The following is a 13598-nucleotide window of genomic DNA, read 5'->3' on the forward strand; positions in this document are numbered from 1 at the left end:
GAGTGTCATGGCAACGTGTGGCAGCAACATGTCAACGTAACCTCGGTTACCTGTCGCGAAGCATCGCGAACTCAATGTGTGTCGCGCTGTCATCCGCTTCCCAGGCGATTTCTTTGCCTTATGAATTGTTATAGTAGTTTCTTGACAAGTGCGCGGACTTTTCAACGGATATGAAGGCGTGCATAATGATACGTTGCGTTGTAAATATCGCTGTGCTAGTTTGTCTCGTTACTTTCGTTCGGCCCATTCCTGTGCCGTCAAACGGCTCCCTACCTGGATTAACCGAAGAAAGCGTTCACGAGAAGGTTACCGATTACAACAAGAGTAGGTTTGCAAATATTAAACTTGCTCACCTCAATGCAAGTCTAATCAAGCCCCCGGACCACCTCGAAGGATTGCCAATGGAAAGAAACGGTCACCTAAATCCACAGTACCGAAAAGAAGTCTTATTAGGCACCGAGAGTTCAAAGCAACAAGGCGATGAAGCTCTCTTACGGACCGTTTTTGCCAAGTTCGTACTCTTTGCCCATGACCTACCTTTTTCAGACTTTTTTTCTGGATGACTTAAACACTCCTAGCGCAGGTTGTGCACTCGAATAACCTGCTAAGTTTACTTAGCAGTTACAGAGCAAAACGAAAGAACACGGACCACTGCACTGACTAACAACCAGCGCAGTGGTCTGCGCTGTTGCGTTGTTTCGTTTCGTCCCGTCTTAAAGCGCTGCTTCTTAGAGCTATCAACCAACCCAAATGCATACCCTTCAGCTGGACACTAGTTTTCGAAGCATATTAAAGCGGTAACTAGCGCAGATTGATTTTTTATTCGTAGCTGATGTAAGTTTCACATGAGCTGTGTTCTTACCTCGCGCTAGAAACCACAGCAAATCATTCTAAGTTTTCTGAAAGATCTGCTGACATACAACAATAGCTGTATGTGTCTTCTTTTCTATTTCCAGGGTCGACATCAATAATGACGGGCATCTGACCATTTCAGAACTGGAAAACTGGATTGCAGCGAAGGTTAAAGAGCATTACACTCAAGCTGTCAGGGACAATTTTTGGATATTCTCAGCACTTGACAAAAATCACGACGGTATGTTTTCCGCGCACCTAAACACTTGTACCTTGGTCTGCGTTTTATCTGCGTAATTTTTCGCTCTTCTGTTTTTTACTCAAGTTGAGAGATATACAAAATATGTATCAGAAAGTTGGACTAGATATGAATTCAAAAAGCAGATGACGCAATGTACAACAGAAAGAATATGCAGATAATCCATTTCAGTGCACCATCCTTGTGGTCCAGTCATCTGCACCGTCTAAAAAAAAAAAGAAAGCATAAATCACTGCACGGTCCAGCAGTATGTCACCAGCACAATTATGCACATAATTTACCTCGTACCGCTTCACTTCTGCTGCTGTTTCAGGGCGGGTCTCTTGGGAAGAATATCATGTAAACTTTATGATAGAAAAGGGCTTTGATGACAAATATGCCAAGAACCACCCAGAAGATCACAAGACTCTTGACAGGGACTGTAAGTTTCTATGTTCATCGTTTTCATATTTATATTGCTTCACTGTTTATGCACACAATACTTGGCACAATTTAGAATCATTTATAGTTGATTCACTGCAATTCCAAGTGCAATCCTTTACTGTGCTGAAATGCTGATGAAATGCATGGCTTCTTCTGATAGCCACACTCATAGCATGTGCTGTAGCTATACTGAAGAAAGCTCAGAACGGTACCGAGACCAGTGTATGCTGTTCACATCCCATTTTCATTGAATGTGCAGTGTATTTGCATTTTATAGTAAACTCTCAAACAATATTGACAGGCATGATGTAAAAGATGCATGCGCTGCACCCATTGCGTGTCCAAACATCACATGACGATCTGTTTTTCTTTACTGTGACTTCAGTGAAAGAGAAGATTCTGCTTGACAAAGCCATGTGGTTTGAAGCGGCCAACTCTGACCCAGATGCATTGAATATTGACGAATTCCTTACCTTCCGGCACCCCGAGCACAGTCATGTCTCACTCATCAAAATGGTGAATGACATCATCAGCAACCTTGGTAAGCATTATTTTCTGGGGAGTGCATAATGTTGCTGCGTAATTTGCTTTTCCTTTATTGCGATAGCAATTACTGGGACGCTCCAAGTGAAAAGCTGCCATTGCCATGACATTCCAGGAAAGGCCACTGCAATAAGATTCTGTAATAAGGCAGGAGATGTAGAAGGGAGGATGCACCCAAAGTATGCCTCATACCCTTTAATCAGACCAGCTGGGAGCGGCAGGGCAAAAAAGAATTATAAAAGGCAGCGTGCATCACATCTTACAAGTAAACAGCAGAGGTTCCAAAGCTTGAGCAAGCTGACATGGTTTGTTGTTCCACGTGCAGTCTCTGCGCCCCAAATGTTGCAGCTTACGTTATCTTGAAGAAGTGGCAGGTGGCGTCGTGATGAGTTTGCTCGCTTCTGTTTGCTCTGTTTATTATGCCAGGGTTTTGAAAGTTGGCATTAGCATCATCGAATGAGATATGTTTGCGTTTGCCCAAAGGGGCATGACGCCATGCTCGTTAATTTAACCAGTGCGCAAATGCTTACTGCGATACATGGGCCCAATAAATGTAGGAACCTTACTTTGTATATTACCTCAAGCACATTGCCATCAGTCAGTTGTTTCCCGCTTCTGGAGAAACTGTGGCTTTTTTTAGTTGTTTTGCTCATAGAACAGCTGTGTAACTTTTCTGCGCTGTTGTCATATCATTCATGATGCAAACGCACATAATTATGACATGACCACCTTTTGTGCCATCTTTTCATAAAAAGGGCCTTTCTAGGCTTGATAAGGGTGCTGCCTTGCTTGCTCAAGCTATGTTTCGATTCATGCTTAGCTTTTTATTTTTCTTATGCAGTTGTGCTCAGGGTCTCTATTAAGCATTTAGTGACAAGAATGTAGCTCTCTCATTATGCTATGAACTTCTTTCAAACTGAGATTGGCAGGGACCATAGGCAGATGTCTGAACTGGAAGCCTTGTGGGAGGTCGCTAACGTAAATCAACAGCTAATAAAACGCCCTACTTACCTTGATGTTTTCCAGGTAGTGAAAGAGTCCTAAAGCCTGGCAGGAAATTGTAACGTGTGTGCATTTATTGACCTTACAATTTTCTGAATTTACTTAACCCTTTCAATTTGCTAGTTCTTGTATAATAGTAGATGTATTCTGCATGTGTGTGCATGTGCGTGGTGGTTATATGTTACGTTGGTGGCAAAGAAGCATGTGGGAAAGTGGTGAATGTGCCAAACATTTTGTAAAAGTGCCTTCAAAATGTTCCATAAGTAATAAATTTAAGTGCATGCGCTGTAATATGTTCTCTCAATATCATTGAGATTACTTAAAGGAGTACTGGCACAAAATTTTGATGGCGAGATAACTTGTGAGATAGATTTCACACATATCTACAAAATGTCAACAGTAATACGGTAGCCTAGAACATATTTAAAATCAATTTTAAAGTCTGTGCCATGCAACTGCATGCAAAATGGAGCACCTTGTGACGTCATCATCATCATCAGCTTGTTTTCAATGTAAACGACCACCAGCCACGTACATCACGAGTTTGTGTTGGCTGCCATGCTCCTTGCATGCACCTTCTCCTAGCGTGGTGCTCAGAAGCACACGATGTCACGTGTAGTGAGTGCATCGTGTGTTAACATGGCCAGCTCTGTTTACAAGAAAATCCCATTAGGTCCCACACCTCTCGGCACTCTGTGAAACCGAAACAGTGACTGGGCACTATAATATTATCCCAAAATATTTAAATGTCGCATGCTCAAGCAAATGAGGTTTCCAGCAGTGATAAGTAGGCTGTTAGCTACACACTGCAACAAAAAAAAAGGGTGTAGAATTTTTGTGTCAGTACTCCTTTAAAACCTGCATAAGCATCAGTGGAAAGCCTCTCTCTAATGACAACCTTTCTTCCTAGATTGTAGGCGAGGTGACCATTACATGACTAAATAGGCAAACCATATGTGATGCCTTTTTCAAATAATGATGTGGGAAATTTTTTGAATTAGTAAAAAAAATTGACAAATGTCATCTCTTTCCACAACGAAAAAGATAGAGGGTATGTGTGCCCCTCAAGGCTTTGTGTTTCCAATTGCTATGCATTTGGGGCAGCTTTGAAAAGTGGTCAACAGCCCTTCCTTGACGGGCCATGTTTTCTGGCCTTCCAGATGAAAATGGAGATGAACAGCTTTCTGAGGACGAGTTTTCTCAACTTGGACCTGATGAGATGAAGCGCACAGCAAAAGAAGAGTGGAAGAAAGAACGAATCCAGGAGTTCCGCCAGAACATCGACCTCAATGGAGATGGACAGGCCAGTCGACAGGAATTGCTGGTGTGTTTGTGCATATTACTTACAGTAGATGTTTTTTTAAGTGACCCATGCAACACTGAAGCACGGATGTTTGGTTTATGTGAAGTTTTACCATGGGGCAGCTTCCTTCACTGTGGCACTGCTGGTAAAGGACTGCATTGGAAAATGCTGGTGCTTACCAGCCAAACTAAATCATGAGGTTGAACGGGCAAGTAAACAGGCACCTGATCTCTTTTTTTTTTTTACACCTCTGAAACAAGTTCTTTATTCGTTATTCATGTCATTTGTACAGAAGCATTGTGGGTACTTTGCATAATGGAGAATTATGGCTTAGTGGGCGCTCTAGGAGATGTTAAAATGGCCAATGTTAAGCATACAGACATTCCTTCCTTGTGGCACGTTTGACATGTCCACTGAGAAGCAAAGCATGGCATGTGAATGGGGCTTGATTATGCTACCGTGTTCCACTCTTGAAAACGAAGCTTAAGCATCGTCATCACCATCGTAAGTCTACTACGCCCACTGCAGGGCATGCTTCTCAGTATTTCTTCAATTAACCTGGTCCTGTGCTTGCTACGGCCATAGTACCCCCACAAAACACAAAATTCTTAACCTCATCTTCCCACATAACTTTCTACGTCCCCCTGCCCTCTTGCCTTCTCTTGGAATCTGGTTGATTACTCTTTAAGGGACACTGAAGAGGAAAATGACTGTTCTCATATTGCTAAATTACTCTTTCACAATCCCCGAATCACCATGCTTGCCGCGAGAAGACGCTTGGTATGCAAGAAAACACACAAAAAGAAAATGCGGGTGGCGATACTACCACCTTGAAATTCCCACACCAAACGCCGTGACATCATAGATTTTGACGGTGTCTACTAGGCCCTACATAGTTCCTAATCAGTAAAAATGTGGTACATTGTCCTCTGAGGGGGCCATAGACTTAACAAGTTTCATGAATTTTCTTTGAGCCAATGTCGCCACAATACGAAAAGTATGCTTTGAAATCCGCGACATTACATGCAGAGATCTCAGCGGAAAATTTAAAAATGAAAGTTTGACCTTTAAAGGGGTACTGGACACCTTTTTTCAAAGGCGAGTTTTCTCTGCCATACAAATCTCCTGTATGCAGAGATGGCTCTGAGCAAGTGTGAAGCTCAGCAAATGCTGATAAGATATTTTATTTTCATATTAAAGTAAATTTTTCCATGGCGCATCTACTGACATCGACTCTAGCTTGACGTCAGACTACAGTACTAATTCTGGTGACTTCATGCAGCAGTCTGGATAGTTCTGATGACGTCAGGTACCAAAACTTCCAAGATGGCCGCTTGTGCACCACCAAAACATTCAAAATGGCTGCTTGTGCATCACCAACGGAGCCACGGTGCGAAGCGGCCATGTAAACGTCACTATATGTTGTGCGAGCACTTGACGAGAAGGTCATACTGTGTTGCGACGTCAGGGTACAGTAAGAATCGAAACTAGCTTTTAAAAACATACTGTAATTACTTTTTCAGGGTGCACTCACGCTTAGCACTACCTTTTCTAGGCTCTTGAGGGCTTGGCCTTTCAATTGACACAAAAAAATGACAACTGAAAATTTTCGTGTCAATATCCCTTTAATAAACCTATGGTGGCGAAACAGTTCTCAGAGTAAAATTTATCAACCTAAACCGACTTATTGTTTCACTTTAGCATCCCTTTAACGGTTATCTTGCTTCTCATTACATGCCCTGCCTATGCCCTTTTCTTTTTGAATTCAATTAAGATACCTTTAACGTGCATTTTTTTCCGGACCCACTTTGCTCTCGTGTTGCCCCTTAACATCAGGCCTATCATTTTCCTTTCCATCGCTCACTTCGTAGTCCTCAGTTTAAGTTACTCAATTTAATTTATACTCGAAGCTGCATAGATATCAAAATGACACTTGACAACATGCATCAGGTGCATTTTTCGTGTGTGTCGTTTCAGATTAATGTGTCACTTTGTGCATTCAAACGTGTTGGTGTTGGCCATCAGCTAAGTTCCCCGGTCTCCTTCCCTCTGCAGATGTACAATGATCCGGAGAATCCCATTCATGCAAGAAGCGAAGCACGGGAACTGGTGCAACAAGCCGACAATGACGGGGATAATCAGTTAAGCCTGGAGGAGGTTCTTTCCCAAAAGGATGTATTCCTTGGAAGCAAGATGGTGAATACAGCCAAGAATATTCACGATGAATTTTGATGACGGCTGCTCCAATGCTTCAGGCTTCCAATACCACAAGCTAAGCTTTCAAAAACTGGAGAGGTGTGTTCACCGCACACATGCCCCGGGGAAGTAGTGCCTTTTCTTTGGTACTTAGAACGTTTATGATGCGCAGTCAGGTGGCGATTTTTCATACCTTCAATGCATGAACCTTTTTGGCACTGTGGGATCCAGGGCTGTCGATAAAGTGAAGCCATTCAGCATTAGTATACCAACTTTATGGAAATCTCGAGTATGTTCATTAGTACTGGGTGCGCAAGGTAATTGAGTACACATATCCAAATCACTTAGACGTTAACATTCTCATTCAGTCTGTCTAGGCGCTTGACTTTGTCTTCCACAACCACTCTGTCACCTATCTAGCACTTTCATTTCAAGGTATCAGCTTCCAGGAGGGCACACTTAATAATTCCGTGTGCTGCCCTAGTCACCATACACACCAACCACATTTAAATGTAAACATTTCGACAGAAGTCTGTCTGGCTGGGTGGAAGAATTAAGAAGTTGAAATACCTCCAGCCACAAATTCTTGGAGGAAACCCGACGTTTCGAGACCGGCTTGGTCTCTTCTTCAGGGGTGACTGTGCTGATCAGGGGGGCTTCGTCGCAGCTTGTTTTTGGCTCCGCCTTTCTCTTTCCCTCACATTCCTGAGGCCGTGCACGTAGATCGGAGGCATTGTTCCGAGGGACCTGCGAATGTGAACCGGTCCCTCGGAACAATGCCTTCGATCTACGTGCACGGCCTCCGGAATGTGAGGGAAAGAGAAAGGCGGAGCCAAAAACAAGCTGCGACGAAGCCCCCCTGATCAGCACAGTCACCCCTGAAGAAGAGACCAAGCCGGTCTCGAAACGTCGGGTTTCCTCCAAGAATTTGTGGCTGGAGGTATTTCAACTTCTTAACCAACCACATTGCAACTTCCGAGATTGCCACCTTTGTGAATGTTGCCAAATCCTTTCTTATTGGGTTAAGACAACATTTTGTGGCCAATTATCATCTAAAACAAATAGAACGAACAAAGAAATAAGTGCTCCCACTGGTCGGACACTATTTAGATGGTCACATTTCTCCTGCATGTGGAGACCACAATTAGAACCCTCAAAAGCCAATTACGGCAACTGTGGAGCAGCTTCAAATGAAGGAGTAAGCTGAGCTTTGAGCTTTCTGTGCGCAGTGTTTTCGGTGCTCATCCGAATAATTTCATTGCGTCCACTGGACTTGTTCCACCCAGGAGCATGGCCATGTGACCCTCAGTGTGGCACCCAATTTTGATTATAAACCTGCTATGCCACTAAATATGCGGGACATCCCTGGGAGGGGTATAACTATTATAACTATTAAGCCATTGAATCCTCAAGGCCCGTAAAGGCTCTTATTGTAGAGCCACTGCCCGGTATTAACATGCACTTTGTTTGAACGTGCCAGTTACCAGAACAGCATTTTAAAAATTTGCAAGGAATGTATATCAATTGTTGTCCAAAATATTACTATTCGTGAAGTCGTCATTTTGTCATCAAATACCTCACACACTCAGCACATGCAATTTGTAGGTCAAAATAAAATAAAATGACTAGCTAAGTGTGAGTAGTCATGCTTACTGGAAACAATATTCAACTTGTTCCCTAATGACCACTGGCTTTTAGCTAGTGGCTACTGCCATAAGCCAGTAACTGCTGGTCACTGGATTATGTGTCCTGATGGCCAGCAGGGAGTGTATGACACCATAATAAGGCACAGCTATGCATTAGTGAGAGCCATAACATAAGTGGCAATAATGCACTAAAATTGCTCCATAGTAGTGCTTAGTGCAGAAATTCAATTGATCAAGAGGAGGGAAATCTACTAGCACGTTGACGGAGTGCTGCTGTTGTGATGTTAATTTGCTGTTTGCATTTGCAAACTCACCAGCTCAGCACTTACTAAAATGGCTCCTTCGGGTGTGGATCCAGATTTCTTTCTAAGGGGAAGTCCAACTTTAAGTTGATGATTCATGATGACAGCATATAATTGTTAACCAGATCTGTTGAGTGTTCTGACATATTTTTCTTTTGAAACAAGAAGCTTTAGCAATCGACTGTGCCACTTCTGCATTGGTCTAGTTGCAACTAATTTCCTGAGGCGTCTGGGGACACAAATACTATAAGGGGGGTGCCGGGTATATGGCTCCTTCACTGTTGTAATGTGTTGGTTTTTGGCGCCATCGTAATGCCCTCCTGTGCAACTGTCACCTTAGCCCTTTTTAAATGTGCACCATGATTGAAACCAAGCAAATTTCATCACTGGAAATCTTATAATTACTGATTAGCATATACAGGTTGTTCTTTTTTAGACAATATTGATTTTTTATAAAAATCCTATGACAGTAAGTCTCTTGCCATTTTCACACATGAACTCTAAAAAAACTTTGCCGCAGTTAAAATGACACTGTTGCCACTAATTAACAAAACTTGTTAATTAACGTTTTAATTATTAAGTTGAGGGCAGCTGTTTATATTAGAAAGTTGTAGTGCGTGCCAATTTATGGCACACCCATTTTTTAGAAATCACGAAAGTTGCACGTAGTTCGAGATATTCATCATTGAATTTCAAGGGCGAAATCAAAACTGATCGCGCCCAGCGCACACAAAGTGCGGCGGAACACTGGGACGACACGTGGCAGGGAAGTGACGAAGTTCGAATGAAGATGTGCTGGAGCAGAATCTGGCCAGAAAAATCTGCAAGCATTCTGAAATACACAAGTAGACAGCTTAATGTTTGTGTGCGATGGGTAGTGCTTATGTGTTTCTTAAACTATAAAGAGGCGCGAAGAACTATTTCGCGTGTCTGCAAGAAGCGCCAAAATGGCAGCCCCTGAGTTTTATACTTACCAGACAAAGAAAAGGGTGATATTGCGGTTTTCTTGTGCACAGTTCGGAAGAAATGGATAAGCACCAAACACTACACGTGAAAATAAGGCGATGCGCGCTGGCACAAGTGAGATGACTTGCAGCTTTTCACGAAAATATACGGCCGCGGCACGCCTTCATTCAAATTTTGTCGCTCCCTTGTGACTCATAGTTCCGGTCTTACGTAGCAGAATGGTCGCGCTTCTTGCGCGTTTTGCGCGATCAGTTTCGATTTCACCCTTGACACTCGATGAAGAATATCTCGAACTACATGCAACTTTTGTGATTTGTAAAAATTAGGTATGCCATAAATTGGTACGCACAACTTTCTATAAACACCTGCCCTCAAGTAAATAATTAAAAAGTTAATTAACAAGCTTTTGTTTATTAGTAGTAACAGTGTCATTTTAACTGCGACAACGCTTTTCCGCCTCGACGTGGAGTGCATGTGTGAAAATGACAAGAGCCTTACTGTCATTGGATTTTTATAAAAACTCTGTACTGTCTAAAAACAACACCTTGTATTTTGCACTAGTTTGTAAACAAGACATTGCCCAGTGTATAAGCAGTTTCACGCATTGCCTGTCCTTGGAGCACAAAGGTCATTTCTTTTACACATAGACCCTGTTCTACAAATGCTAGAGAGGTCTTTTTGAGCAGTGGCAAAAATAATATCGGCTAGGAAATGACAGTTAGGCTTTCACCCACATCACACTGCTATAATAATAAATACGTACATGCTTGAGAGTGCGGTCTTATTTATGTATTATTTTTAAGGATTGTTTTACTCTCTTGAGAAAATTTCATTCCTTGCTTCTAGCATGTCTGATTGAACTGTTGGCAGTAATTCTTGTTGCGGTATTTTTACAACTGTAGTGCTTTCTTCTGTTTACTATAACAATTTACTTGTGATGTTTCACCTTCCTTTGTACCGAAAAAAATGTGTACGTAAATGTTATTAAGTTGAACGAATGTACATAAGTCACAAGTGCTAGCACAATTACCGTTGGTTTGGTCACAAGGTCAACCCTATCTGCTGCAGACGTCAGCGCAGGTTTTTAAGAAAAAAAAAAAGGAAGACTGGAAAAGCCATAGCCAGACCAAAAATCCTTCAACTGTGCTGCAGTGCTTGGCTAATTATACAAGGCGCTCGCTCATTCATACGATCATGTGTTACTTCCAAAGGCAAGTTCTAGAAAAACAATGAATATTACCTTTTGCAAGCACTGTGTTTAAAGAGATTGTAGCATTAGAGCCTGCACTCCCTACTTGAACGTCCTATGGATTAAGTGAAGGCGATATGTAATGCCATAATATGTTTTTTTACTGTGATACCTGTACAGGACAGCATATGTATCTGTGATAGCAGCAACAAAGCAGGCACCCTGAACGGCACTATACATGGTATTCAGGTACAATGCTTTTTGAACCAAAGTGTGTAGTCTTAGGAAAAGTTTCTTTTTCTACGCTAGCACACAGAAATTATACATAGTGTGATTGCACTATTACTTTCTTTTCAAGATATGTTATGTTGGTTGTCAGTCATAATTATTGCTTGCATATTTTGCAATTTTTATGCACCAGCTCTTCCAGTACTTATGTTGTGTGAGCCACATATTAGTAATGCCCAAGTTTTATGCTATTCGGTGAATTCTGTACATACCACCAAGTTTATATTGCATTTGTACTAATCAGGCATTGTTTACAACAACAGCGATCGGTGTATGCAGAACATTCGAGCACAAGGACAAACTACAGTCAATTTCTGTTGACACTATAACATTGGACATATCTTGTCACTTTATACGTTGAAATGAGTTCAAAAGTTCAAGACCTTGAGGGAGTGCTCACATCTTAATATGCTGCACTGCCAGCAAAGGATGCAGCAGATGGCCAAAAAAGGTTTTTCAGATGAACCAGGGATGTACTGCAGTAAAGCTTGGTTATAGAAAGGTTACTGTGCCACTGGAACTGCGTGAATAACATAACATAAAATGTTGAACGCAGAGCTCGTGTGCTGCCACCAATTTTGGCTAGTACATCTGCTCCTAGAGCAATTAGCATTGTACGCAATCGTTTTGTAGAGCCAATTGATCTGTCATCCTTTGCATTGCCCTCGTTAAAGGGCCTCTTAAGCCACCTACAGTAACTTTTTAACATTTCAAATAAACATGCACATCGAATTCAGAATGCCATCATGACCAACAATGCCAAATGCGGCAGCACTACGAGTTGCGGGCGTTCCAGAAAAGAGAAAAACACTCCCGTGCTCCTCTCCAGGCCTTTCAGTTTCCCCAGCACCAACAAGAACCTGTTTGTCTGCAGCAGGTATACGCACGCTCTCTGCTCTTCCTCCTCGCACGGAGAGATGAACCGATGAATGCAGTGAAGGAACGAGCGAAACGAGCGAGGACCATGTTTCGGTCAACAAATGTGTGCAACTCTGCTATTAGGGCACACTTTTAAAAAATTCGCACTGCAACGCCGCTACTAAATTTCGACCTATGTGTGGTTTAGGGGTCCTTTAAGGCACAGTGTATGCAATTATATCACTGGCCAATGTGCGAGTCTTTGCTACATCATGTAAGCGTTTGCAGATAACTTGGTCAGGGCATGGGAAGCAGTGTGCCTGCTATCAGGTGGTTGCAGCTTCTGTTCATAGAAACAGATGTCTCCCCCTATTTTCAGGCACTTTTTCAATCTTAATGCTCCTTTGCACCAAATAGGCAAACCTGCATTAATGTAAGCTAAAAAAAAAGTAATTTGTGAGAATAATTTCATTTAGAGTAAGTGGCAAACCTGCATTGATATAAGCTAAGAAAACGTGATTTGCGAGATTATTTCAATTAGAGGGTGTGTCGTGTGTAAAAAAAGTTTACTCCATTATATTATTGCATGAGGCATTAATTTTGCCAGAAGCTTATGTTCTCAATGTCACACTGCCTATGTCTGTCAACTGGACATCTGCATGAACAAAAAAACACTTGCATTAAAACATATTTCTAGCCTGCAAGGAACAAAAGTACTCAGTGGTTAACTGCAAGTGAGTGAGTTTTGTTGCTAGAGAAGTCATGAATTCCACTGCTTGAAGTACTAAAGGTATTCAGCGGGGGCTGCAATATAGTAGAAGTCCACCTTGCTTGCTGTTACAGTGGTTACAGTGCTCGGCTGCTGACCCAAAAGTTTAGGGTTGATCCCGGCACTTTGATGGAAGCGAAATGCTTAGAGGCCCATGTACTCTGCGATGTCAGCGCACGTTAAAGAATACCAGATGGTTGAAATTTCCAGAGCCCTCTACCACGGCGTGCCTCATAATCATGTTGTGATTTTGGCAAGTAAAACCCCAGATATTGTTATTTATTACAATTTAGCGGAATGAGGCCTGCATTCCTTGCGTTTGCAATGCCATTGTGTTCTGCTCCTGATGCTTTAATTGATTGCACTTATGATTTCTCTATAGGAAATTATGCGTATAAGAAACAGCACTGTCTGTCAATATTCTTCTAATGGTTACAGACAATGGGTGACTGGTTAAATCAATGCAGTAAATTGGAATACTAAAATAGAAGCACGTAACAGCAATGTTGAAGTTAAAAATATTGTGTGGTTAGTGTAGTGTGGCGAGGTATTTAAAGAGGTCTGATTAGGTTGGCCGCAGGGCATGCCTAATTCTATGGTGCAATAACCAGTAAATGGCTCTTCCATTCAGCACACACAAAAAATTGTTGTTTTCTTGTACTGATTATGTGCTAGCCACAGATACTGCCTTATATGTGTACCTATATCATACGCACACAAATCTGTGATCTGTTTGCCAAACATGATGTTATGTTCGCGTGCCCAGCCGCAGTTGTATTCAGCAGAAGCATGTAGTAATTATTATATTAGTAACACTGTAACTAATAAAAACCTACTGCTTCATTGTGGCAGCAGAGAAAACAACAAAAACGAACAGCAACTGCGGCTGCAGGCAGCACCTTTTGTTGAGTCGCACTATTTGCACCTGTGTTTTCAATGTATTCTCAATAAACGCTACACAATATATGAAATAGAATTTCTCACTTCTACATAGTACCATAC

General features: G+C 42.0%; 1 protein-coding gene across 1 annotated transcript; it reads left to right on the top strand.

Moving 5' to 3' along the window:
* Positions 1–6617, top strand: LOC119389427 (45 kDa calcium-binding protein). The gene is made up of 6 exons (XM_037656666.2): positions 1–511; positions 957–1093; positions 1425–1532; positions 1920–2075; positions 4240–4403; positions 6438–6617. Exons 1-6 carry the CDS (start codon positions 171–173, stop codon positions 6612–6614), a joined length of 1083 nt encoding a protein of 360 aa, XP_037512594.1. The 5' UTR covers positions 1–170; the 3' UTR covers positions 6615–6617.
* The last annotated feature ends 6981 nt before the right edge of the window (positions 6618–13598 follow it).

The sequence above is a fragment of the Rhipicephalus sanguineus genome, chromosome 4 (assembly GCF_013339695.2).
Source record: "Rhipicephalus sanguineus isolate Rsan-2018 chromosome 4, BIME_Rsan_1.4, whole genome shotgun sequence".
Classification (NCBI taxonomy): Eukaryota; Metazoa; Arthropoda; class Arachnida; order Ixodida; family Ixodidae; genus Rhipicephalus; species Rhipicephalus sanguineus.

Bases quoted from the DNA above. Each gene is read 5' to 3' on its own strand.
- LOC119389427 (XM_037656666.2), top strand. From the start codon at position 171: ATGAAGGCGTGCATAATGATACGTTGCGTTGTAAATATCGCTGTGCTA. The intron at 512-956 runs GTTCGTACTCTT...TTCTATTTCCAG, and splicing joins TTACGGACCGTTTTTGCCAA to GGTCGACATCAATAATGACG. The intron at 4,404-6,437 runs GTGTGTTTGTGC...TTCCCTCTGCAG, and splicing joins CCAGTCGACAGGAATTGCTG to ATGTACAATGATCCGGAGAA.